General features: G+C 50.0%; 7 protein-coding genes across 7 annotated transcripts; 6 read left to right on the forward strand and 1 right to left on the reverse strand.

Annotated features, from left to right (window-relative positions):
• Positions 1-690: 690 nt before the first annotated feature.
• On the forward strand, positions 691-3,035 carry PENARI_c007G06680 (uncharacterized protein; the record flags this gene model as incomplete). Its single annotated transcript, XM_022630998.1, has 4 exons — positions 691-1,126; positions 1,189-1,728; positions 1,779-1,832; positions 1,888-3,035. The coding sequence occupies 4 exons, from the start codon at positions 691-693 to the stop codon at positions 3,033-3,035; spliced, it is 2,178 nt and encodes a 725-aa protein (XP_022489371.1).
• An 855-nt stretch (positions 3,036-3,890) lies between these two features.
• PENARI_c007G01077 (INSIG family protein) lies at positions 3,891-5,096 on the forward strand (the record flags this gene model as incomplete). Its single annotated transcript, XM_022630728.1, has 2 exons — positions 3,891-4,649; positions 4,728-5,096. The coding sequence occupies 2 exons, from the start codon at positions 3,891-3,893 to the stop codon at positions 5,094-5,096; spliced, it is 1,128 nt and encodes a 375-aa protein (XP_022489154.1).
• A 756-nt stretch (positions 5,097-5,852) lies between these two features.
• PENARI_c007G08076 (phosphoribosylaminoimidazolecarboxamide formyltransferase/IMP cyclohydrolase) lies at positions 5,853-7,869 on the forward strand (the record flags this gene model as incomplete). Its single annotated transcript, XM_022631052.1, has 4 exons — positions 5,853-5,871; positions 5,974-6,100; positions 6,171-7,656; positions 7,714-7,869. 4 exons carry the CDS (start codon positions 5,853-5,855, stop codon positions 7,867-7,869), a joined length of 1,788 nt encoding a protein of 595 aa, XP_022489439.1.
• A 1,501-nt stretch (positions 7,870-9,370) lies between these two features.
• Positions 9,371-11,739, forward strand: PENARI_c007G02431 (S53 family peptidase; the record flags this gene model as incomplete). The annotated part of the gene is made up of 8 exons (XM_022630789.1): positions 9,371-9,579; positions 9,634-9,897; positions 9,953-10,420; positions 10,477-10,594; positions 10,642-10,732; positions 10,782-11,413; positions 11,471-11,613; positions 11,667-11,739. The coding sequence occupies 8 exons, from the start codon at positions 9,371-9,373 to the stop codon at positions 11,737-11,739; spliced, it is 1,998 nt and encodes a 665-aa protein (XP_022489018.1).
• Positions 11,740-12,361: 622 nt separating this feature from the next.
• PENARI_c007G10258 (uncharacterized protein) lies at positions 12,362-13,066 on the forward strand (the record flags this gene model as incomplete). Its single annotated transcript, XM_022631163.1, has 2 exons — positions 12,362-12,373; positions 12,455-13,066. The coding sequence occupies 2 exons, from the start codon at positions 12,362-12,364 to the stop codon at positions 13,064-13,066; spliced, it is 624 nt and encodes a 207-aa protein (XP_022488884.1).
• Positions 13,067-15,179: 2,113 nt separating this feature from the next.
• PENARI_c007G06105 (uncharacterized protein) lies at positions 15,180-16,079 on the reverse strand (the record flags this gene model as incomplete). The annotated part of the gene is made up of 4 exons (XM_022630965.1): positions 15,180-15,316; positions 15,360-15,450; positions 15,505-15,521; positions 15,842-16,079. The coding sequence occupies 4 exons, from the start codon at positions 16,077-16,079 to the stop codon at positions 15,180-15,182; spliced, it is 483 nt and encodes a 160-aa protein (XP_022489263.1).
• A 4,136-nt stretch (positions 16,080-20,215) lies between these two features.
• On the forward strand, positions 20,216-20,998 carry PENARI_c007G03581 (uncharacterized protein; the record flags this gene model as incomplete). Its single annotated transcript, XM_022630847.1, has 1 exon — positions 20,216-20,998. The coding sequence occupies one exon, from the start codon at positions 20,216-20,218 to the stop codon at positions 20,996-20,998; it is 783 nt and encodes a 260-aa protein (XP_022488912.1).
• Between the last annotated feature and the right edge of the window lie 917 nt (positions 20,999-21,915).

Consider the following 21,915-nt stretch of genomic DNA (forward strand, 5'->3'; position numbering starts at 1 on the left):
TCTTTCTCCGGGCTTCTGCTGGTGGGCGAAACAAAAAAATGGTTTTACTATGCATTCTGTATGGCGTTGGCTTGACCTGCATCCACAATATCCTCTGCTTTCTGGTCCTGGAGGCTGATTGTTTCCGAGTGGGAACACATCACATTATTTCCTTGTCTGTTCTGATCATTTTCTCGGACCTTGGGAGGATGGGACGCTGTCGCCGCCGCTGGATGAATGTGCAGGTTCGGAGGAACCTGAGGCCCTGGGCCATGAGAAGGAATTCTCCAATGCAATTTTGAAAAGTGTTTCCAAATCTGTATGACGTAGCCTAGTGAATTGCAGCCCGTGAAGATCAATTGTGTGTGTAAAGTGTAGATGTAGATGTAGATATATAGAGCTTTGACAGTGCGTGGCAGTACTGCCCAATACGGGTAGATATCACAGCTATACCTTCATGGGCACTCGGCACTGCTTTCTTCCTCGATTTTCCGGAACTTTGACCTCATTTTTCATTTTCCCTTAACCTCACTCTTTTCCACTTCCCCCCTTCTAACCTTTTTTATCCTCACATTGTTGTTTTTGCTGGTACTTCTGCCTTTTTCATCGGCCGCCCTACTAGGGGGCATCTCCACTGCCCCAACCCGCGATTTCTCCGGTTTTCAGTCTGTCGCAAACGTGTCCACCTTTCCCCCATACCCACCGTCCAATATGGCCGACATGGACCAAAGCATGATGGACGAGTCCTTTGCGATGTCCGAGGCTGCGGATGACCAGAGCAACGGCGGCTTAACCGCCAGCGCGACGGTCGGTACAAGACGACAAGCGAATGGCACCATTGGCTCTGTCTACTCGGGCAACAAGATTCGGCACCTCAAGAAAGAAGACGGTATCCCTCTGTGGCGCAAAGATATCCAATACCAGTTTTTGAAACTGGTGTTTGAAGACAAAACACCAGTCTTTACGCGGTACCCCGACGGACAAAAGGGAATGGACTTCGCGGATGTCTACATCGATGCGATGGCCCGGAGCAGCAAGACTAGCAAAATCCTCAAGGATAAGTTGCAGAATGACAAGCCGGCAGCTATCAGTATGGCCATGGTCTGTCTGCTGGTCAACTTCGGTCGCATGAATACCACTCTGAACTGTACGTGGAAGCTCATACATTCTCTGTCTACAATGCTAACAACAATTGCTTTTGTTTTCTAGTCTTCCCCGAAATGCGTGCTCAACTCCGAACCTACCACTCGATTCCTTCATTACAAGCGCACCAGGACTCCAATGCCTACAAGCAGCTGCAAGATGCCCCGCGTCTCAAATCTATCCTCAAGGGCGCCTCTGAGGACGCTGAGCAACCGAACACACTGGATAAGATCAAGCGGCTAAATGTGCCTCGGACAAACCCGGTGAATCTGATATTCGTTCTGGCGCAGTACGCCCCCAAAGTGTCGGAAACACACTTCTTCCCTCCACGAGACTTCTTCGATTTGGTCATGAGGTCTACGCTTAGTAGTCAAAGTCGCGCCAGAGCGTTCCTGTGGTTGATGTGGTGGTATCTGGAGAGTGACTTTAGCCGTGAAGCGGCCCTAAACAATCCGTTTGGTGCTGGTATGGAAGGCGAGGGCTCTGAGGGACTACCTCTCAAGGTGCCAGCCTTTGATATCTTGACCGAGGAGCAGTCGAATGAGGAGAATGTAGATACACCCGAAGAGCAGGAATATGGAGAGTCGAAGAGACTGGAACGCAAGCGTACGTGTGCTTGCCATTGAAACTCGGAGTTGTTGACTGACTCGGTGCAGGCATTCTAGAGGAAGAAGAACCATTACCACGCGTCCCCAAGCGACCCAAGAAAGGTAAGCTCAATCTGAGATAACTGAGACATCTTTCTGGTCTAACTTCCATCCACAGAATTCGGGTTTGACGAAGAATCATTTGCTGGAGACTACTCTGGCTTCGGAGGTCGCGGCTCTGCCATGTCCACCCCTCTCCACCCCTCTGCTAAACGAAGCTTGGACGACGAGGAAGATGATATGACTCCTGGTTACTCTCGTCCGCGCCCCAAACAAGCCAAGCGGGAATCATCACTCAACCGAGCTATGGGCCAGCAGAGGCTCGTTTTGAAGACGAGGATGGATCACACTCCGGATGTTTCTCCTGCGCCTCCGGGCTCCAATCATCCAGTTCTCAACCGTTTCATCGCCGAGCCTTCATTGTCTACAGCGCCTGGACGCCGACCACGCCCATTAACACAACACCAGATTGCTGTGGAACAAAATCGTCGCCAAAGGATCGACTATCTCCTTGCCAAGCGCAGGTCTAATGCATACCGTGTCCTTCGTGCCAAGCGGGAGAGTGAGATTCCTTTCGGCCGCTACGGTCGCTTGCTCCAGAGTCTTCCCGAAGGCTACAATACAGACGATGAAGAAAACTCATGGGGCAAGGGTGGCCTTTTCCCAAACCCAGACGAAGAAGACGACTTTGGAGAATGTGCCAGTGTCTTCCTGTCCGTAGTACGGAAAGCCGCGCGACGACTGGACCGCTGGGATTGCGACGAAGCCAACGGGCCCAAGAAAGATCGCAAGCAGGAACGCGAGGAGAGATACAAGGCCCGAGCAGCCCTGGAGGCTGACGTGCGCAACTCCAACAATCGCTCGCGCCCGCGTGCCTCGCGCCCTAGTGCTGCCGCCAAGCGCAAGTCGGGTGTAACAGCTACCCCTGGCACAGCAAAGAAAGCCCAAGCGTCTCGTGCCAAGGGCCACCCTGGCTACCCCGACGGTCCGGGCGTTGCCTCATCAGCCATGGGCACTCCCAACTGGGACCCGGAACATGGACACGACGACTACATGGAAGGGGAGCTGGACGATCTCGATCGCGAACTGCTCGGTGAAGGATCCGATGGCGATTCAACGGATGACCAGGACGATGATGACGATGACGAGAATTCATCTACGTACGATGGTGCCAACGGCTATGCACGACATGAGGCCTCATCCCCGCCCCCGGGGGGTCTTGGTGATCACCGCGAAGGTGATGGCGACGAAGTGATGGAAGACTAGGTAATTGGGATGGCGTTTGAACTCTGTGTATCATGATCTACATTTTGTGCTTTTCGGCTTAAGGGTCTTGTTTAGGCGTGAATTGACTGTTTCGAATCACTCTGTGTAGGCTAAGCTCGTACTGATATGGCTATAAGACTTTACACAATCTACATTATTAACCCTTATGTGTAGATGCATTCGAAAATGGGCAAACAAAGAGGCTGAAGAGAGCCCAAAGTAGGGCGAAAATAATGTACGGAGCCGTGTACTCGCTTTGAGGCTTTTGTGTAGAGACAGTCCAATACTTCATGGCACTGTATACACATTGATGGGGCCCCCCAGTTGTAAGTGGCGAAATCTCCGAGGCTTCATGCAGTGCATAAGCATCGTGGAGACTTGACATCAGTGGACAACATGTGATATTCCCCTCTTTCTCTATGCCTCTGCAATGTCAGACTCATTATCTTCTCTTCTATACTTCTCCTGCTCATTCTACGCTCGAAGATCAATAGATCAGACCATCGTCATACTGTAGAGCGGGACAGACGTTGTGGATGCTGCAGCAACCAACAGCACAGAGTGGATTCCTAAACAACTATTGAGACCTATCTGTTTCTGTCGCCCCCTGCATCTTCACAATTGACACATTTTTGTTGGGTAGCGTCATCTTCCGCATCCGACCAAACCCCAAATTTGACATCGGACACTTCATTCCCTTCACAACTCCCCGGAGAATCGTCTGACGCCCTCGTACGATTTGCAACGCGTGATACGGAACGGGACTCGGTCGAATTTCGCCGTGCCGACCACTGGAGACACATTTCCACAAGCTCAGCTTTCTTCAACCTCAACAACCCCCCGAACCTAGCCACCATGACAGAACAACCACGCATCCTGCGCCCACGCCCAAGACGGCCCTTCGACCTAGCACCAGCATCAGCCGAATCCTCCGGGCCTCCAACCCCTGCCGAATCGACCAGCACGGAGTACCTAAACCCCAGCAAGGAGTACCTAAACCCCAGCGCAGCGCCAGGGACAGGGCCCAACTCAACAAGCGTCAGCCGCACCGGCTCAATCATGAACCTAACCTCCTCAACCCTGTACGGTATCTACTCGCCCACAGCATTCGACAGCCTGCGCGACGAATCCAGCCCCTGGGGCACGGAAGCCAATTCCCCGGCGTCAGAGTACCCGCCTGAGCCGTCGCAGCTTGCAGCAGAGAAGTCGGCCATTGAACCGCGGCGGCTGGCGCTGCGGCGCACACGCTCGCGGTTGAGTCAGGGGCTGTTCCGGGGCGTGATCTTGCCGCAGGTTTTGAGCAGCGCGCTGCTATTTGGGTTCGGTATTGTTTACGGGGTGATTACGGTGCATCTTCATGAGAATCATTGGATTACCCCTGTGAAGCTGGAGAATGTTCATTACTACGATTCATGGCAGTACCTCGGGATTTGGGGGTTGGCTGGAATTGCGCTGGGCAATTTGCTTCCTTGTTTGGATGGCTGGCGTGAGGGTGAGCTTGAGAAGGCTGATTCCAAGCACGCGAGTAATGAGGAAGAGCGCGACGACCGGACTCCGTCTTGGGTTACTGTTGCTCGGAGTGTTGGTGCTTTTGTTGGGATTGCTTTTGCTATGGTGTGTGCTTATTTTTTTTCCCCCTCTGTTCTTTTCCGTGTGGGACAAAGCTGACATGGCGATTTTTTTTTTCTGCAGCGGAGACTCCCTTGGCAATCCACCACGCAAGCCTCTCTTACTCTCGCCCTCGCCAATCCCGTTCTCTGGTACCTCATTGACCGTACCACGACCGGCTTCGTTCTCTCGACTGCCGTTGGCCTGGCCGGCATGGGAGTGGTTCTCGGCCTCAAGCCAGAGCTGGTACCTGCGTCTACTGGCCCTTCATTAGGTGCTAGCATCCTGAATGGTACTGGGCTGGAGAACGCGCTTGGAGCAGGCATTACGCAGGAGAGCCTTGCGGTCCGCACTTGGGTCGCGAGTGTCATTTTCTGCGCGTGCGTGTGCTTTGGAAACGTCGGCCGTCAGCTGGCCATCGGAGCTGGCAGCAGAGATACCCTGAAGCCATGATAGGCTCAAAAGTACCTGAGTGTACTTCAGCTTGATAACTTGAAGGATTCGCGTCAACGCTATATGAGGGCGTGAAGACTGATACAGAAATAATTTATGCGATAGATATATGTACGTTGTAATAGAAACTGGCTCTGCTCCAACCTGTCTACTCTTAAGACTGTGTATACGTGTAGCATCATAGATGAAAACATAAATAATATAATATTGATATTGAGATTCGCGATGTGGAATCAATCATTGCAATCCCCACTACATGACACAAGGTCAAGCAGGCACTGCACCCAAGATCGACACCTTTAGCCATTTGGCACTCGGTCTCCATTCTCTTTACGATTTCCGTACTTCATCAGACAAGTCCTCGTAGGAACGCTTTTTGGAATGTTATTTTTTGCGTTGTTCATGAAGAAAAAAGAAGAAAAGAGGAAATGCGCCCAGTGGAAAAAAGCTTTTGAATGTTCGAGTCACGTGTCACGCTAGGGAGTTCTGCCGAGAGAGATTGCTGACTGGCTGATATCGAAGGCGGAGGTAGTAATGGCCAATGGTATCTATGGTAATATAACCCGCCCAATACAGCCCCTCCGATTACGGTGTGACCCCGCGGGTCATTTCTCTTTTTTTCCTCTTGTTCGTCATTGCTATATACCCTGTTGTCATTTGGATTCAGGTATGCTCGTTGCTTTTTGGTGCAGATCAATTGCATAATGCAATTGAAATTTGATTGACTGTGCTAACAGATCTAGGTTCGACTCCATCATGTCTCAACAGAAGTCTGGTATGTGACTCTTGGCTTCATAGATCGGGCATTACCCAGACTATGAATTGCTTCCTCCGAACTGGTCAAAGCCAATGCTAACCTCTTCTTTGTTTCGAATAGCTATCATCTCCGTCTATGACAAGACTGGTCTCCTTGACCTGGCCAAGGGCCTCGTCAAGCAGGATGTCCGTCTTCTCGCGTCTGGCGGTACTGCTAAGATGATCCGTGAGGCTGGTTTCCCCGTCGAGTAAGTTGCCTCGTGCAAGTATACTGGAAGCTTAGGGTTATATACAGCTCAGGCGCTGATAAAATGGCAGGGATGTCTCCGCCATCACCCGCGCCCCTGAGATGCTCGGTGGCCGTGTCAAGACCCTCCACCCCGCCGTCCACGGTGGTATCCTCGCCCGTGACATCGAGTCCGACGAGAAGGACCTTGCCGAGCAGAATATTGCCAAGGTTGACTACGTCGTCTGCAACCTGTACCCCTTCAAGGAGACCGTCGCCAAGGTCAACGTCACCATCGACGAGGCCGTCGAGGAGGTCGATATCGGTGGTGTGACTCTGCTCCGCGCTGCGGCCAAGAACCACAAGCGTGTTACCATCCTGTCCGACCCCGCTGACTACCCCGAGTTCCTCAAGGAGCTCGAGGCTGGTGAGATCACCGATGCCAGCCGCAAGCAGTACGCCCTCAAGGCCTTCGAGCAGACTGCCGACTACGACTCCGCCATCTCTGGCTTCTTCCGCAAGGAGTACGCTGGCAACGGCGTGAAGCAGCTCTCTCTGCGTTACGGTACCAACCCCCACCAGAAGCCTGCCTCCGCCTACTCTGTCCAGGGTAACTTGCCCTTCAAGGTCCTCAACGGATCCCCTGGCTACGTTAACCTGCTCGATGCCCTGAACGCCTGGCCTCTGGTCAAGGAGCTCAAGCAGGCTCTCGGCTTCCCCGCCGCTGCTAGCTTCAAGCACGTTTCTCCCGCTGGTGCCGCCATCGGTGTGCCCCTCAACGAGAAGGAGCGCAAGGTGTACATGGTCGACGACATCAAGGGCATCGAATCCTCCGGTCTCGCTCAGGCCTACGCTCGTGCCCGTGGTGCCGACCGCATGTCCAGCTTCGGTGACATCCTCGCCCTCAGCGACATTGTCGACGTGCCCACCGCCAAGATCATCTCCCGCGAGGTTTCCGATGGTGTCATCGCCGCCGGCTACCAACCCGAGGCTTTGGAGATCCTCTCCAAGAAGAAGGGCGGCAAGTACCTCGTCCTCCAGATGGACGAGGACTACACCCCCGCCCCCGAGGAGACCCGCACCCTCTACGGCGTGCAGCTGACCCAGCATCGCAACGACGTCGTCATCTCCCCCAGCAAGACCTTCAACACCGTCATCACCCCCAAGAACAGCGCCGCCCTCCCCGAGGCTGCTCTCCGTGACTTGACCGTCGCCACCATCGCCCTCAAGTACACCCAGTCTAACTCGGTCTGCTACGCCCTGAACGGCCAGGTCATCGGCCTCGGCGCCGGCCAGCAGAGCCGTATCCACTGCACCCGTCTGGCCGGTGACAAGGCTGACAACTGGTGGATGCGCTTCCACGAGCGTGTTATCAACATCAAGTGGAAGCAGGGCACCAAGCGTGCCGACAAGTCCAACGCCATTGACCTGCTCTGCTCAGGCCAGACTCCCCGCAACGACGCTGAGACCGCCGAGTACGTCCGCGTCTTCGAGGAGGTCCCCGCTCCTTTCACCGCTGAGGAGCGTGAGGCCTGGCTCGAGAAGCTCAGCGAGGTTGCCGTCTCGTCCGATGCCTTCGTAAGTTCCTTCACAATTTACCATCATCATGTTTAATCAATACTAACATCAAATTAGTTCCCCTTCATCGACAACGTCTTCCGCGCCGCCCGCTCAGGCGTCAAGTACATTGCCGCCCCTACTGGCAGCCAGAACGACACTCCTGTCTTCGAGACCGCCGAGAAGCTGGGTATCACCTTTGTCGAGCAGGGTATCCGTCTTTTCCACCACTAGTTTGAGTTTCTTCTGCTAGTAGCCATCTTTCGGTCTCTTTCTCTTTCTTCTATTTCTCTTTCTCTCCCTTTTTCTCTCGTCTCCTTTAACACACCTATTTTCTCCCTTCTCGTAAAAAAGTACCACCCTAGTGTGGTTTCCACTGTGATGGATATTCGATATGATGATGATGTCAGCTTTTCCTTGTTTGTGATTTAGAAATATAACATATTTTCTTCGTGTTATTTGTCTGAGGTAATAGTCTCTCTTGAAGGTAAGTTATATAGAACAGGAACATTTTCTTAACCCATGTTTCCTATTCTATTCGCCTTTAGAACTAAGTCTCTGCCCTATAACGTTTATAAAAGCCTTAAACCCTAAGCCCTGATCGTAATTCTGATTCTCACTTCAAGCTGGTTGGACACTGTACTGTCGAATGAAGGTGCTGTCGCAAACATCGCGGATTCGATCTTGCCGTGGAGGAAAAGAAGAAATACAAACTGAAGCTGTTTGGAATAACACCTCAGGGCAGATCCTTTAATCCCGATTAGAGTCGAATCTATCTGGCTGCTATATGGGGGTTCTGCGTCGGTCCTGATCACAGCCCTTTTGACATGATTCGGCCAAGAAAAGAACATAATTGAAGCCAAATGATACGCTGTTAAACACTGACAATGAAAGCGACCCAGCGTTTACGGAGGACATAGGGAAGATCCTATTGTGAGCTTCATTTGCCTGCTAGCTTCGTGCCATCGTGGGAGACACAGCTTCCGTCACAGGACTTGTCGCACATTGATCCCTGGAATATACACCTAATCTGAGCATAAAACAGCTAATATGGAAACTTCTAGAGGAAATGCAGTTGAGCTATCTGATTCCGAGGAACAGATCATGGCCTCATGCTCTTGAAGCTCAACATCCCCTGACTTGACAGCTTACGTCGGGCGCACTGTGTGACGATCAATTTGATCCTCACATATCGCCTTCAACTTTCCATCTCCAGTAGCTGACCAAACTTAGTTGCTGCTCCCCGCACTCTAACTCGATATTGTCACATCGTGCAATTTGCAAAAGAGTCTTCCGTCGGAACTCCGCAGCCAACGGGCGGCCTAATCGGAGCACCGGACCTGAGATAACCAACCCGCTAAGGCAAATCCCGCAGAAATGCCAGAGAACAATATTGAAAAGACAAGATAAGGACATAATAACCGTGCGGAAATTGCCCTCATATCTGCAAGATTCAATTGATCAGGATCTGTTGAGAAATGCCGAGATTAGCCTTTCCAAGGATGCTTAGCCCTAAAGCCGTGCGTTGGCTTGCAGCTTGTCTCGGGCATCGTGCATATTAGCCCGCAGAACACCCAATCAGACTCATCGTGGTGAATTGGTACCTGTCGCTATCTCAGATGGGGAAAGCAGGGTTGCAATCACAACAAGCCCGTTGTTAGTCCCTAGTATTTTAAGGGGCCCATCTCCTCTCCCCTGATGTTGTCGTATATACCCCTTTCTCTTTTTCTCCGAGATGTTGGTACGTCAAGTGTGTCTCGCATTGGCGATTGCTGCCCTTTCGGGTGCTGTTCCTGCGCCAATTAAGCATGTCTTGCATGAAAAGCGAGGCCAGCATGCCGACTGGGTGAAGGGTGATCGCATCAAACGTGACTCTGTTTTGCCTGTGCGAATTGGTCTGACCCAGAATAATTTGGACAAGGGTGATGCCTTACTCATGGCGGTGTAAGTCGTCGGACTTTGTAACTGTCTGCATTCCAATCACTAAGACCTGCATAGCTCCGACCCTACCTCGGCCAAATATGGAAAGTACTGGACCGCAGAGGAGGTGCATGATATGTTTGCCCCTTCCAAGGAAGCTGTCGAATCAGTCCGGAGATGGCTCCAGGCTTCGGGGATTGACGAGTCCCGGGTCGTACACTCGGACAATAAAGGATGGCTGGCTTTCGATGCCCATGCCCACGAAGTGGAAAAGCTGTTCCTGGCTGAATTCTATGAGCATGAGCACGCTGGTACCAATAGTATCAAGATTGGTTGCGATGAGTAAGGCATTATACATTCACTTGACTTTTGGATCTGAATGATTGACGAAAATTAGATACCATGTCCCAGAGCACATTCAAAAGCACATTGACTACATTACCCCTGGAGTCAAGCTCAGCCCGGTCGTCAAGAAGAGCTCAAAGGTGAAGCGTATGTCACACTTGGCTCACTCCAAGGGCAGCGTGGAAGTCAGCGACTCCAAAGGAGCGGCATCGGTCCCTGCCAAGGCGTTGTCACTTGCGAAGAACCTCCAGACTTGCGGATCAGAAATGACTCCTGACTGCATCAGGGCTTTATACCATATTCCAGTGGCCAAGAAGGCAGCCGCGGGCAACTCGCTTGGTCTGTACGAGCAGGGTGACTACTTTGCCAAGTCTGACCTTGATCTGTTCTACAAGGAGTACTCTCCAAATGTGCCACAGGGTACCTATCCTATTCCGGCTTTGATTGATGGGGCGAACTACTCTGTACCTGCATCTAGCTCGCTGAATGGTGGCGAGTCTGACATCGACATTGACATGGCGTAAGTACAGCACACTCGGTTTGATTAATTCTGGTATATTGCTAACCATTCCTAAGATATGCTCTCATCTACCCTCAGACCGTCACCCTCTATCAGGTTGACGACCAGCTCTACGAGCCAGAGGAGGTTGCAACCACTAACCTGTTCAACACTTTCCTCGATGCACTCGACGGCGTATGTGCTGCCCTCCTGCTGAGATGGTTTTTTGCTAACATGACCAGTCATACTGCACATACAGTGCCTACGGCGAGACGGGTAACAACCCAAAAATTGACCCGATCTATCCCAACCCCCGCCCTGGTGGTTACAAAGGTACCTCCCACCGTCCACTTAGCATCTCAAGTACTCACATATCCATTAGGCCAACTCCAATGTGGCGTCTACAAGCCCACAAACGTAATCAGCGCCTCCTACGGCCAAGCCGAAGCCGATCTCCCGATGCCCTACACAAAGCGCCAATGCAACGAGTTCCTGAAGCTCGGCCTACAAGGCCACTCAATTCTCTTTGCGTCTGGCGACTACGGCGTAGCCTCATTCCCTGGCGATGGCTCCACCAACGGCTGCCTGGGCCCCGACTCAAAGATCTTCAACCCGCAATACCCATCCAACTGCCCATACGTCACATCCGTCGGCGGCACAATGCTCTACGCCGACCAAACTTACAAGGACGACGAGAGCGTCATGCACGCCAATCTGGGCGGAAAAGCAGCGAACTTTAGCAGCTCGGGTGGTTTCTCGAATTACTTCCCTCAACCTGATTACCAGAAGGCTACTATCAAGAAATACTTTGAGAAGGCTGGGCTGAAGTACCCCTATTACTCGGAGATGAATGTTGATCTTAATAAGACAACTGGTCTTTATAACCGGATTGGTCGTGCTTATCCTGATGTTGCGGCTAATGGAGCTCTGTTCCCTGCTTATGCTGGTGGCACGAAGCATCATTTCTATGGTGCTAGTTTGTCGTCGCCGTTGTTTGCTTCTGTGTTGAGCTTGGTAAGTCGAGTCTGGAAATTCTCTTTTGTGATGAAGCTAAAGTTTCTTGTTTCTTAGATCAACGAGGAGCGTATTCACAACGGCAAGAGTCCTGTTGGTTTCGTGAACCCCGTGCTTTATGCTCACCCACATGTTCTCAATGATATTACTAACGGTACCAATGTTGGTTGCGGCTCAGATGGCTTCAGTGCTATCGAAGGGTATGTCTATTTCTCTGGTATATGTTTGTGGATGTTGCTGACAGATTGTGTAGATGGGATCCGGCTACTGGGCTGGGTACACCCAACTTCCCCGAGTTAAAGAAGCTGTTCCTCTCTCTGCCTTAGGAAATATAAGTAGCATTTGGTATAAATTTTTGGAGATACGAAGCCATGAGTAGCCGCCAGCTTGGGGGCTCGTTTTACGTCATGACCATCTTACAGCATTGCCTGTTACGATCCCTGTTTATAGTCTTGATAAAAATCAATATTTCTATTCGAGCTTCTGCACATATTATTCTAGAGTAATCCATGTTCCGCATTGTCTAAATGCCAGTTTCATGCCCTAAGTCATAATGTACAGAGTAGGATGAATTAAGCTTTTAAGCTCTGAGCTTAATGCACGCGGTACATGAATTCAGGGCATGCTTGTTGGGACTCTTGCTTTGTGCAGCAGCAGGCTGTATATCATTAATCTGAACCCAGAATAGACACATACAGATACAGCCGCGTTAGAATGGCCTCGGTTAATCAAGAACAATCGCCCATGGAGGGTCATTGAACAGCCTTACCACCCACCCACAACGAAACTACCGCAATAGAAAGCCAACTCAAGGCCATCTAACAAAAGTAATCTGAGAACGCCCATCTTACAACTCCAACTCCAACTCCCACTCCCTCTCCCACTCCCACTCCAACCCAGGCGATGCATCAAGCAAGGCATCCTCCCCCAGAGCACTAACAGCCAGCCATGGGCTACTCAGTAAGAGTCTCCCATCCAGCATCCAAGCAACCCACCAGTCCCATAACCCAATTTAAAGACCACGAGCCTAACCAAAACTAGGCCAACCCCCCACCAAACCCCCCAACCCTAACACCAGACCATCAAGTCTTCATCTCAATCCACCACCGCGGCGAGCTCTCCCTCGACGAAAGCAGGCGCGACCTCGGGTATAGTGCCTACCACTGGGGCGTACTCCTCGCGCCCCGAAGCCCCAAAGGTGCCTGCTGCCACGCCTTTGACGTGACCGATGGCTCATCGCCAGATCGACTGCTGCGAATGGACCATAACCCCAACTTTGAATGGCTGTTTCGTGTGCGCTACTATGTCAACCCGGATCATAGTGGGTCGTTGTTGCTGAGGATCAAGGTTGGGAAGGTCAGAATTGGCAATGGGAATGGGAATGGAAATGGAAATGGGTACGGATCTGGCCATGCATTCGAGAACATTCATGCGATTTTGCGGTCCATTCCGTTGCCGGTTAAGGGTGCTGGGCCGAGTCAGAATTGTGTGGGGTGGATTCGGGCTGCTATTCGGAAATTGCAGGCCAATGGTCTTGCGGAGGACTTTGATGTTGATGCTTTCATGGCTAATGCGCTGACTTTTGTTGATCGGCGCTTGGCTGATGTTGATCGTGTTCCTGATGTTATCAGTCACTTGGGGAAGAGGATTTGATGGAGTAGTTATTGGAGTTGATAGGGTGGCTGTTTTTGTTTTCGTTGGCTTTGATTGATTGAGACTTGTGGATTTTGTTGCAAGATACCCATTGATTTGAACGTTGATAACTTGGGCCTGTGGGAGATGATATCCTCCTTTGTCTCTGTGTTTGTGGTCCTCTGCATAGGGATGCTGATGCTCATACTGTGGAGGTTGGAGTTGAGTCTTGAGCTTGGTATGGAACTTTACATAGAAATGCAACGGCTGAAGTTGTGCCTACGTGTGTGAGAAGACATGGACGTTATTGGTAGTTTTAATGCTTGAGCATAGGCTTGGTCATCATAACTATATTGAACCTGATGTGGTGAACTAAAACCTCGCTGTCACTTCAATATGGAACATTGAAAGTTTTCAAAGCTTCCTTAGCTTTATTCAAGTGCACAACATCCATCAGGGGGCATTCATCAACATGGAGAGATCAAGGCAGGGTGACCCACGGCAGAGGAGCGCCAGGATAACCAGCTCCACGACCACTGGCCAGTCTGTTAATGAGTAGGCCGAACATATTCCAACTCCCGACAGCATGTACACCCCTTTCCGTGCTCCGTGCCTGGACAGAAATGTGGAAAATACAGGCAAAATTGAGCCGGTGCTGTAACATCCCGGACCCAATGGAGACTATACTCTAGACATTTGTCTTGGTTGGAATACCACCATTGCTTTGGCACTCAAGGAAACCAGTTACGGTTCTTGGAGTAATCCCATTTGCATCATGGATCTGTCGGTCTTCTCTGAGGCGGCGCCGCTTGTCCATTCGATTCTTTTGTAGAGAACTTCACTCTCATGTTGTATGATCAGATGCTCATATCACCACCAGCATATCGTCAATTGAATCCCTTCAATGGTCCGTGTTCTCAGTGCCATGGCGTGGACCGCCTGTAGTGTCACATTGACAAGCCAACAGCCTCGATCTGAGTCCGTCATGGCTGTGGATCACTCTTGTGAACATTCTTTGCGGTCAGTTGTCCTCACTGGTTCAATATCATGGGTTTGTGAGGACATGGGGCCACACGCTCGCGGTTCCAGAATGATGTATGCCGAAAACTCAAATAGCAATGACTTGACACGAACCGAGAACGATCATTGTTTTCATTCTACGTGAACGCCACGCAAAAGCGATGTTCAAATCAGATCGAGTATTGACGAACGAGGGGACATTTGCTTGGGTTTCCTGTAGAGAGCATGGTAGAGACACTGAGGCATTTGGGTCTTGGACCAAGGACAAGCTTTGGTTCTTGCGATCTCCATTTCGGCAATAACCTTGTTACCCTGTTTTAGTCCATTCCAAATACTGTCCGGTTTGGGAATGACAAGATCGATAAGAAGAAAATCAGAACGAGATATGACTTCGATTCCCCAAAAGGCGGGGAGATCGACACTTCTTCGTATAGCCAACAGGTTGTGCACCGCCAATTTCGTTCAGTCAAAGAGTACTCCCAAAAGGCTGATATTGAGGCACATTCGTACGTCGATATAGATTTCACTGTCGAGTCATTCGATCACTTTTGGCCTTCATCCCACACACTTGATGCAAGGCTCGATGCTGGCCATACAGGAGTGGATATGAATCACAGACTGTGTCATATAATCCAGTTTATTTTCAGGTGTGACCCCAGGGTGCTATCCCCTGCGCCGATTGCCAAGTAAAGCCTGTCTGGACAGCTTCCAGATCTTCGGCTTCCCAGCCGGGTTTCTTCGGGCAAAGCCAACAGCAAGTGGACGCCAATATGAAATGGGCATGGCACTATGGCAGTCTAGCATAGCGGACGGGTCGATATCAATGGAGAGAGAATACAACCAACCACTCCCACGCATCGGTTCGGACGTAGAGAGCGGTTTCTGTAGGTGGTGGTCGTACTGGATTTGATACTATATCATGAATGAAGAACCTGGTGAAAACCTGTAGTTATATTGGGATGATGATGAATGATCCTCATCTCTCTTGAGAGAAGACTGCATATCTCCTAAGGCATTCGTGACACCTTAGGCCACTAATGTGCTACTGTCACTTTCCACCACTACATACTACCCCCTGATGAATCAGCCGTCCCTTGATTGATCAGTGGCGGGTCTATGTCTCATTCTTAGTCTCATCCTCTTCCTCGTTATCATTGGCCTGGCTAGGGCGGTAGGTCCAGGCGGAGATATCGAAGTGGTCGAAGTGGTCGCAGTGGTCGCAGGTTCCGAAACGGGTAGTGGGGCAGCATTCTATACTAGTTAGACAGTAGTAGAAGTAGTATAGTAGACTTACCTTTAGTCATACCAGCGTCACGGCATGGGACACAAGGAACTGCCTTTCCTAGCTCCTGACGTAGCTGGCGGATCATTTCGGTCACAGCAATCTATCTCGATATGTTAGCTCACTAGTATAGCACTGCTATAGTAATAGTACTCACACCACCATCACGGCTATCTAATAGGATATCTCGAATACATGACCGTCCAACACTCCTCCCAAGTATCATGACTCGCCGGCGCTAGCATTCAGCGAAGGCGGGTCGGTGGGGGGGCCTAGTTCCTTGCGCCTGAAGAAGGAATCCTTACCGAAAGCCCGTTTCTCCACTTCTATCATCTCACAGAAAAGACGAGCATAGGTTTGCTAGGCCTTAGCTCTCCATGGTATGATGTAGTCAGTGGCGGCATGCTCATCTTCTCCGAACAAGGTGTCCAATTCTGTAGAAACAGAAGGTTCTGTCCAACGAGCACGACCAACTAAGCAATCAGAGATCAAACCCTCTCCTTGGAATCGCAGCGCTGCAGGAAAAGCGTATGGCAGACGACCGTACTTGCTGCTAGTGAACCCTGAAGGTGTTCTAGCTGCCTGCACGAGATCTATATGGGCCGCTAAGACTTCTTCCCAAATGCCAGCTTCTGTGGCGTCTAGGGCAGAAGCGGCGGCACCTGAGAAGATGCAAGTCGTGCAACTGCCTTTGGCAATAACCTGTGGATTGTCGTTAACATGCACGGTCATTCGGTGCTGATGAGTTTTCACAAATGAAAACAAGTGAGTGCATTTCAGAGCTCCGAAGCGAAAACCTTGATCAATGGGTTTTTTCGAGGTCAGCTCGACAATGCCTTGCCGTCGTTCATCTCTGGATCTTGGCTTTCTTCTTAACCCTTTAGTCCAGGCCGACCACGGGAAATGTGCTCAGCTTTTCCCTTTCCAAAATATGTGCTCCTTTAGTATGTTTTCTTCGAAGCAGAAAAAGGTAGTCTGTGTCGTGTCCTTCTTTTCGTGGGTAGCCAGATTAACCACTCATCACCCACGCAACATGATCGGAGAATTCATCTCGCGTAATTTTAAACTGCAGCCTATGGCCACTCGTTGAGCCAGTAAACAGGGAATTCCGGATCAGCGGAATCTGGTCATCTCACTCCCAGTGTGTGCCATCGACGCTAGCTCTAGGCAACCAGCAAATGCAGCCGCCTTGCAGGACCCCAAGCGAAGCAACCCATAAAGAATTTCCACCCCAGGACAGATGATATTGGTGGCCGATTGCCGGAATGCGGGGCTAGGTCCGTGGTTGCGGCTCTGTCACAGGTTTTGATGAGAACTGGTCAATATGTAGCCTTTCGTGACTATCTGCACATCTAGAGTTCTTTCGGAAACAAAGCAACCTCCCAGGCCATGTGTTGTCATGTCGGTGATGGCCCCTTTCTGCGAACACTCATAGCCATGATGTTTGGTTGTTTTCAGAATTGATTCCGTGCTCATCACTCTAGTGTGGTATGTGGTATCACAAGCTATATAGTTTCCATGTCAAACAGCGTTGCGGTGGTGTTGAATGGAACAGCGCTTACTTGGTCACGTTTCTCCCGCCGGCCCGGACGAATAAAAGCGGTCGGGAATAGAAACGGATGGAGGGTATTGATCAATTCCAGCGACCCTCAGAGTCTCAGATTGTGTTCCCTTTGTTTCAGGTGGAAGAGCGTAGGAATTTCTGCTCCTCTTATTGCCACGGATAGATAGTTCCGGGACATTTCCATCTTGGTATCGACGTGAGTTAGCTAATGAAATCTGTTGATTGACTAGACTCATGCTCACTGGTGGTCAATCAAGAACCTCAATTCTGTTCGAAGAGACTGGTGGAGGCATTGCTCAAGAGAAGATGAGTAAGGTGAGATATATTTTGATGAGAGATGGGAGATGAAAGAAAGTAAACATAGAATATATATGTATTTGTGATGTGAGGGTAAGGAGGAGAGAGAGGTGTCGTAAGGAGAGAGATATATATATGAAGAATATGAAGAAGAAGAGGAAAAAGAGAAAGAAATATGACACATAAGAAAAAGAATTAACGTTATACAAGAACAAAGAGAAGTATACTGAGAGAAAGAAAGTGACAGAAGTTGCAAAATACAGAATTTGCAAAAGCACCAAATAACATCGAAGCTCAACCCGTTCAACTTCAGATATACTTCACTTCATTCCTAGGCCATCACTTCCCCCAGAACTACATACCACATTCGACTATCATGTGAAGTCACATGACAGGACCACCCCCAGCCCCCAGGTACAAATCTCAAACCTGAGCATCAGCTGCAAGACCAGATACCAAGCATCCGCACCAACCCGTGGAATACCGGCATCAACCTATCGACATGAGCGATGAGCATTGAGGTATGCGCTAGGACCAGCTAGGAGGTCGGAGGCTCAAACGTGAGTCACAAGGACAATAGTGGAGATAACGGACAAGTCCATCCGCACGGATGCCGCAATACCCAGAGAGCGATTAACGGTGATTAAAATTCCCGAGAGCGAGTCACAAGGCGCGTGTCGATCATCCGGACGCAAGTGGACATAGAAGGACATAAGGACATAGCATAAACGAACCCTGTGGAGTTCATAAGCTTGGGAAGTTGTGCGAGCGGAACTCGGAGATGCGAAGTCCGTGTCCGAGTTGATTTTTCATCCGCGGCTCGGGGTTTATGAGTAAGCGGATAGTTGAATTCCATGGGATTATGCAGACTGGCAGAATTAGGATAATGGTTGTTTATTGATGATTAGCAAGATTGGCGAATTCGTCATGACTTCATATAGTAAGGTATTACTCATGTCAACTATAACCAAACACCGAACACCATCCCCAAATCACATCACCAATATACACAAGTTAACTCATGAACTACTAGACCCACTAAAGCTAGTCAATTCTAGGAAAATGCCAATCTCACAACACAAATCCAAACCGCCGACCCATCCCGGCGAACGGTACCAAATAGCCGAACCGCAGAGGCCACATCTTGATGTCATCGATCTGTCAAACTCGGATCTTTCGGCCTCTGGCGGTGATCCACCGATCTCTGCCATGGGGCGCCATTGGGCGTTCATTAATCTAAAGCAGCTCAAGCCATGGCTTTGTGCCCAAGAGATTGTGTTTTCACTATCTCCGTGAATTGAATTGTTCTAGGCTACGGCCTGATCTCGACTTGCCTATTGACCTCATCTATAGTCGATAGTTCTCGTACTGGGCTTTTGTTGATGTTGGTGTCATTAAATACAGGGTCCATGGATTATATTGGGTCGAATAAGATTTCAATGGAACGGTGTGGAATGCTCGAGCCGTTTCTTGCAACAGCATCGTACTCGTTTATGGTAGGGCTGGCATAGGTGGGGATGCACTGAAAAGGGAAAACTCAGCGAGTCCACTCTCCACCTTGGGCCTTGGGCTGCCTGGCTTGGCTCGGTGATATCCGCCTACACGCCGAGCGCCAGGTATGGATGTATTTACACTCTTAGCTAATCCCTGACTTCATCCACCTGGGCATGTATACCGCCAAGATATGGACTGAAAAGCAGGGCAATGTACAGTGACAATTTGTGACATACGCCAAACACGCTATCGCTTAGGTAGCCTCTTCTTTTTCGCATGGTACGTACATATATGCCGGGCGCAAGGGAGATGAAGACGCATTTACATGGACATGGACATTACATTCCACAAGTGAAACATGGGGCCTAACTACTATTGGTCCCCACAGTTGCAAAGACGAAAAGAGTGCCCGAAACACAGGCAAGGAGTGAGGCGGTCATACATGTACATGTACTTGTACAGACGGTAATCTCGATTCCCCAGGCAACGCTTTAACACGTATACGTATAACTCATGATAAGGATATCCTTGTAGTTATAGGCCGACGTATTTCAATTGGGTTGCCTTGAGGCTGCCAATTCTTGGTAGTAGGGATTCTCCACCAGCTGCACAGCCTGCACATAATTCATTCATCTGGGGAATGCTAAATCCTTTGCCAAGACTCGTACTCGTTACAGTATGCGGATAGATTGTGCCGTGCTACCAAGGTCTTGAGCCTCTTTGCTGACATGCCAGGTCATACATGTGCTTTAATCTGCAAGGCGTGTATTTGAAATGCAATATGGTATAGAGTTAAAAAAACACGGGGATTGGAAATCAATGATTGGAAATCGCGACAAGAAAGTCTGTTGGTTTATATCCGTGGTGTATCCGTGGACTTATCGATGGATTACTCAGGTTTGTAAGGGAAATGTTGAATAATCGGGAGAAGGTGCGACCGATGGTCCGTCCCGGGCTACGGCACGGATTGGTCATCCGAGTCCCGGTGACTCACTATGAGAGAACTTGCACACACAGTTACTATGAATTAGAGTATTATCACTGTAGATTGTAGAGTACAGTACATGTGTAGTATGTGCAGTATGTGTAGTATGTATTTTGTCAATGATCTAGACCCTTGCATGTAGCGGTGAGGCTACCAGGTGTGTATCAAAAGCTCGGAATTACATGGAAATACCAGATCGGGAACCTAATTTTTATTTTTTAATTCCGGTGGGTCAGTCATCCGTAAACTCCGTCCAGGTCGGACAAAAAAAATAAGAAAGCCCGATGCCTCAGATATTAAATAAACCTGGATCGCCAGGGTTCTTCTATTTTAATTTATACCTTATAACATTGACTTATAACGTTAACACTGACATCTCTTTTACACACCAACACTAACGTGTATCGGAACATCAAACTTGATCTGTCTCATCCCTAGCTCACACCGCCCCCACTGTGACTGGATGACGCCTAATTGAGTCAAACAAGAGTCATACTGGAAAACATTCAAAACGCAGCCGTGCCCACCATGGCTACTACTTCTTCTACTCTCGCCTCCGCCAGCCCCTACTTTGACTCCCTCGCCAAACGCCGCCAACAAAAGAAGATGAGCATCACACAAACATACTACCTCGCTCATACTGCCCGGAAGAAGCTCACCCGTGAAGCTTCTCGGGCAGACCACGATCTCCGCCTGCTAGTCGGCCACGCCAACCTCCTCGACTCCCTTATGTTCGACCTAGCCGATGCAGAGCGCGAACAAGAACGCTGGTTCAACCAAACCGTCAGCGGCGCCACCAAGGCCTCCTCCAACGACCGTCACATCCAATGGGCCTCGGCCTCAACGGTAGCGGAAGAGCCCGAAGATTGGGAAGAGGACACCTCCGACCTCGACTCAGACGTCAGCGACAGTGACGACTCAGACTACGATGAATCAGACTTCGTCATCAACACCCCTGTCCGCCGCCGGGCTCCTTCACCCGTGGCTCCCTTCCACGAGGACCTTCTGGAAGAGGACGACGCCGACGACACAGACTCAGACTTTGAATACGACGACGCAGAGGACCTGGACGAGCTCAGCTTGACCCGGTCGCCGTCTCGCCAGTCTCCACCCGAGCTCCTCGCTGACTCGGATGGTGAGTCCGAGGACGAGGCTACACCGCCATCCCCGCCTCAGCCTGCGCTTGAATCCTTCAATGAGAAGGAACCCGCTACCACGGCCATTGCGCTGGCGGGTTCCGAGCAGGCTCATCTTTTTGAACAAGGGTATTTCGGTGCACAAGAGCAGAGTACCATTATCGAGGCTTACTAGACACTTGATTTGTCTATTTGCCTTCTTTTTGATAACTCCATTTTACGATTCTTGCTCTTGTGTACTATACAGCGATGATACCCGATCTTCTTATTTATTATTCCACCTCTCACATCTTCATTTTCAACGGCGTTTTTTGGTCGGTCGCTTGGAGCGCACCTGTTGCACAATTTGAACTACTGCATACCCCTCTCATCTCTGCGCTATCTGTGATAGCGGCCCAACAGCTCTCCCTGCGTGGTCGAGACTGCATTGGAACATTCAATTTTGATCCCAACCGGGACTGGAATGTATATACAGACAAGACACATGTCTTCTAACGAAACAAAATATATAATAAAAATATTAAACAAACCAAACCATCTTCTCCAGTAACAGTAAGAGTAACAATACCTTGTCAATTTCTATCTACATCTACAGCACGTCACATCTCATCTCATCTCCCCTATCAATCCCGGCAGATTAACCCATGTGACCCGTCGATCCTTGTAAGTCAGCGCCCCGAGCGCGGATAACGACCAAGTAGATCACCGCCAACCCAGCACGCCATACGCCGTCCTTCACCGCTGGTGGATACGTCAGAGAGATCAGAGAGATTTGCGCGACTAGGTTAGCATGCTAAACAGGTAGTGTTAAGACTAATTTATAACTAGCTATATTGTAGTAGTGATAGTGGCTATAGTGTCGTGAAGGGTTTTACTAGTGTCGTTGTATTATTAGCTTTTAGCGTTCTTGGTGGGTTTTCAGCAGGCTTGATGGGTTTGATAGGGGTTTTCGGACGCTCCGTTGTGGATTGTGGGCCAGTTTGCAAGGCTTTAAGTTGTAGCTGGTTTGGGACTACGGACAATGAGGCGCTAACTCATTATATGGTACCTAGTCGAGGCTTGACCGCTGAAAAAGAAAAAAGGCGCCATGCT

Source organism: Penicillium arizonense (assembly GCF_001773325.1).
Source record: "Penicillium arizonense strain CBS 141311 chromosome Unknown PENARI_contig007, whole genome shotgun sequence".
NCBI classification, from domain to species: Eukaryota; Fungi; Ascomycota; class Eurotiomycetes; order Eurotiales; family Aspergillaceae; genus Penicillium; species Penicillium arizonense.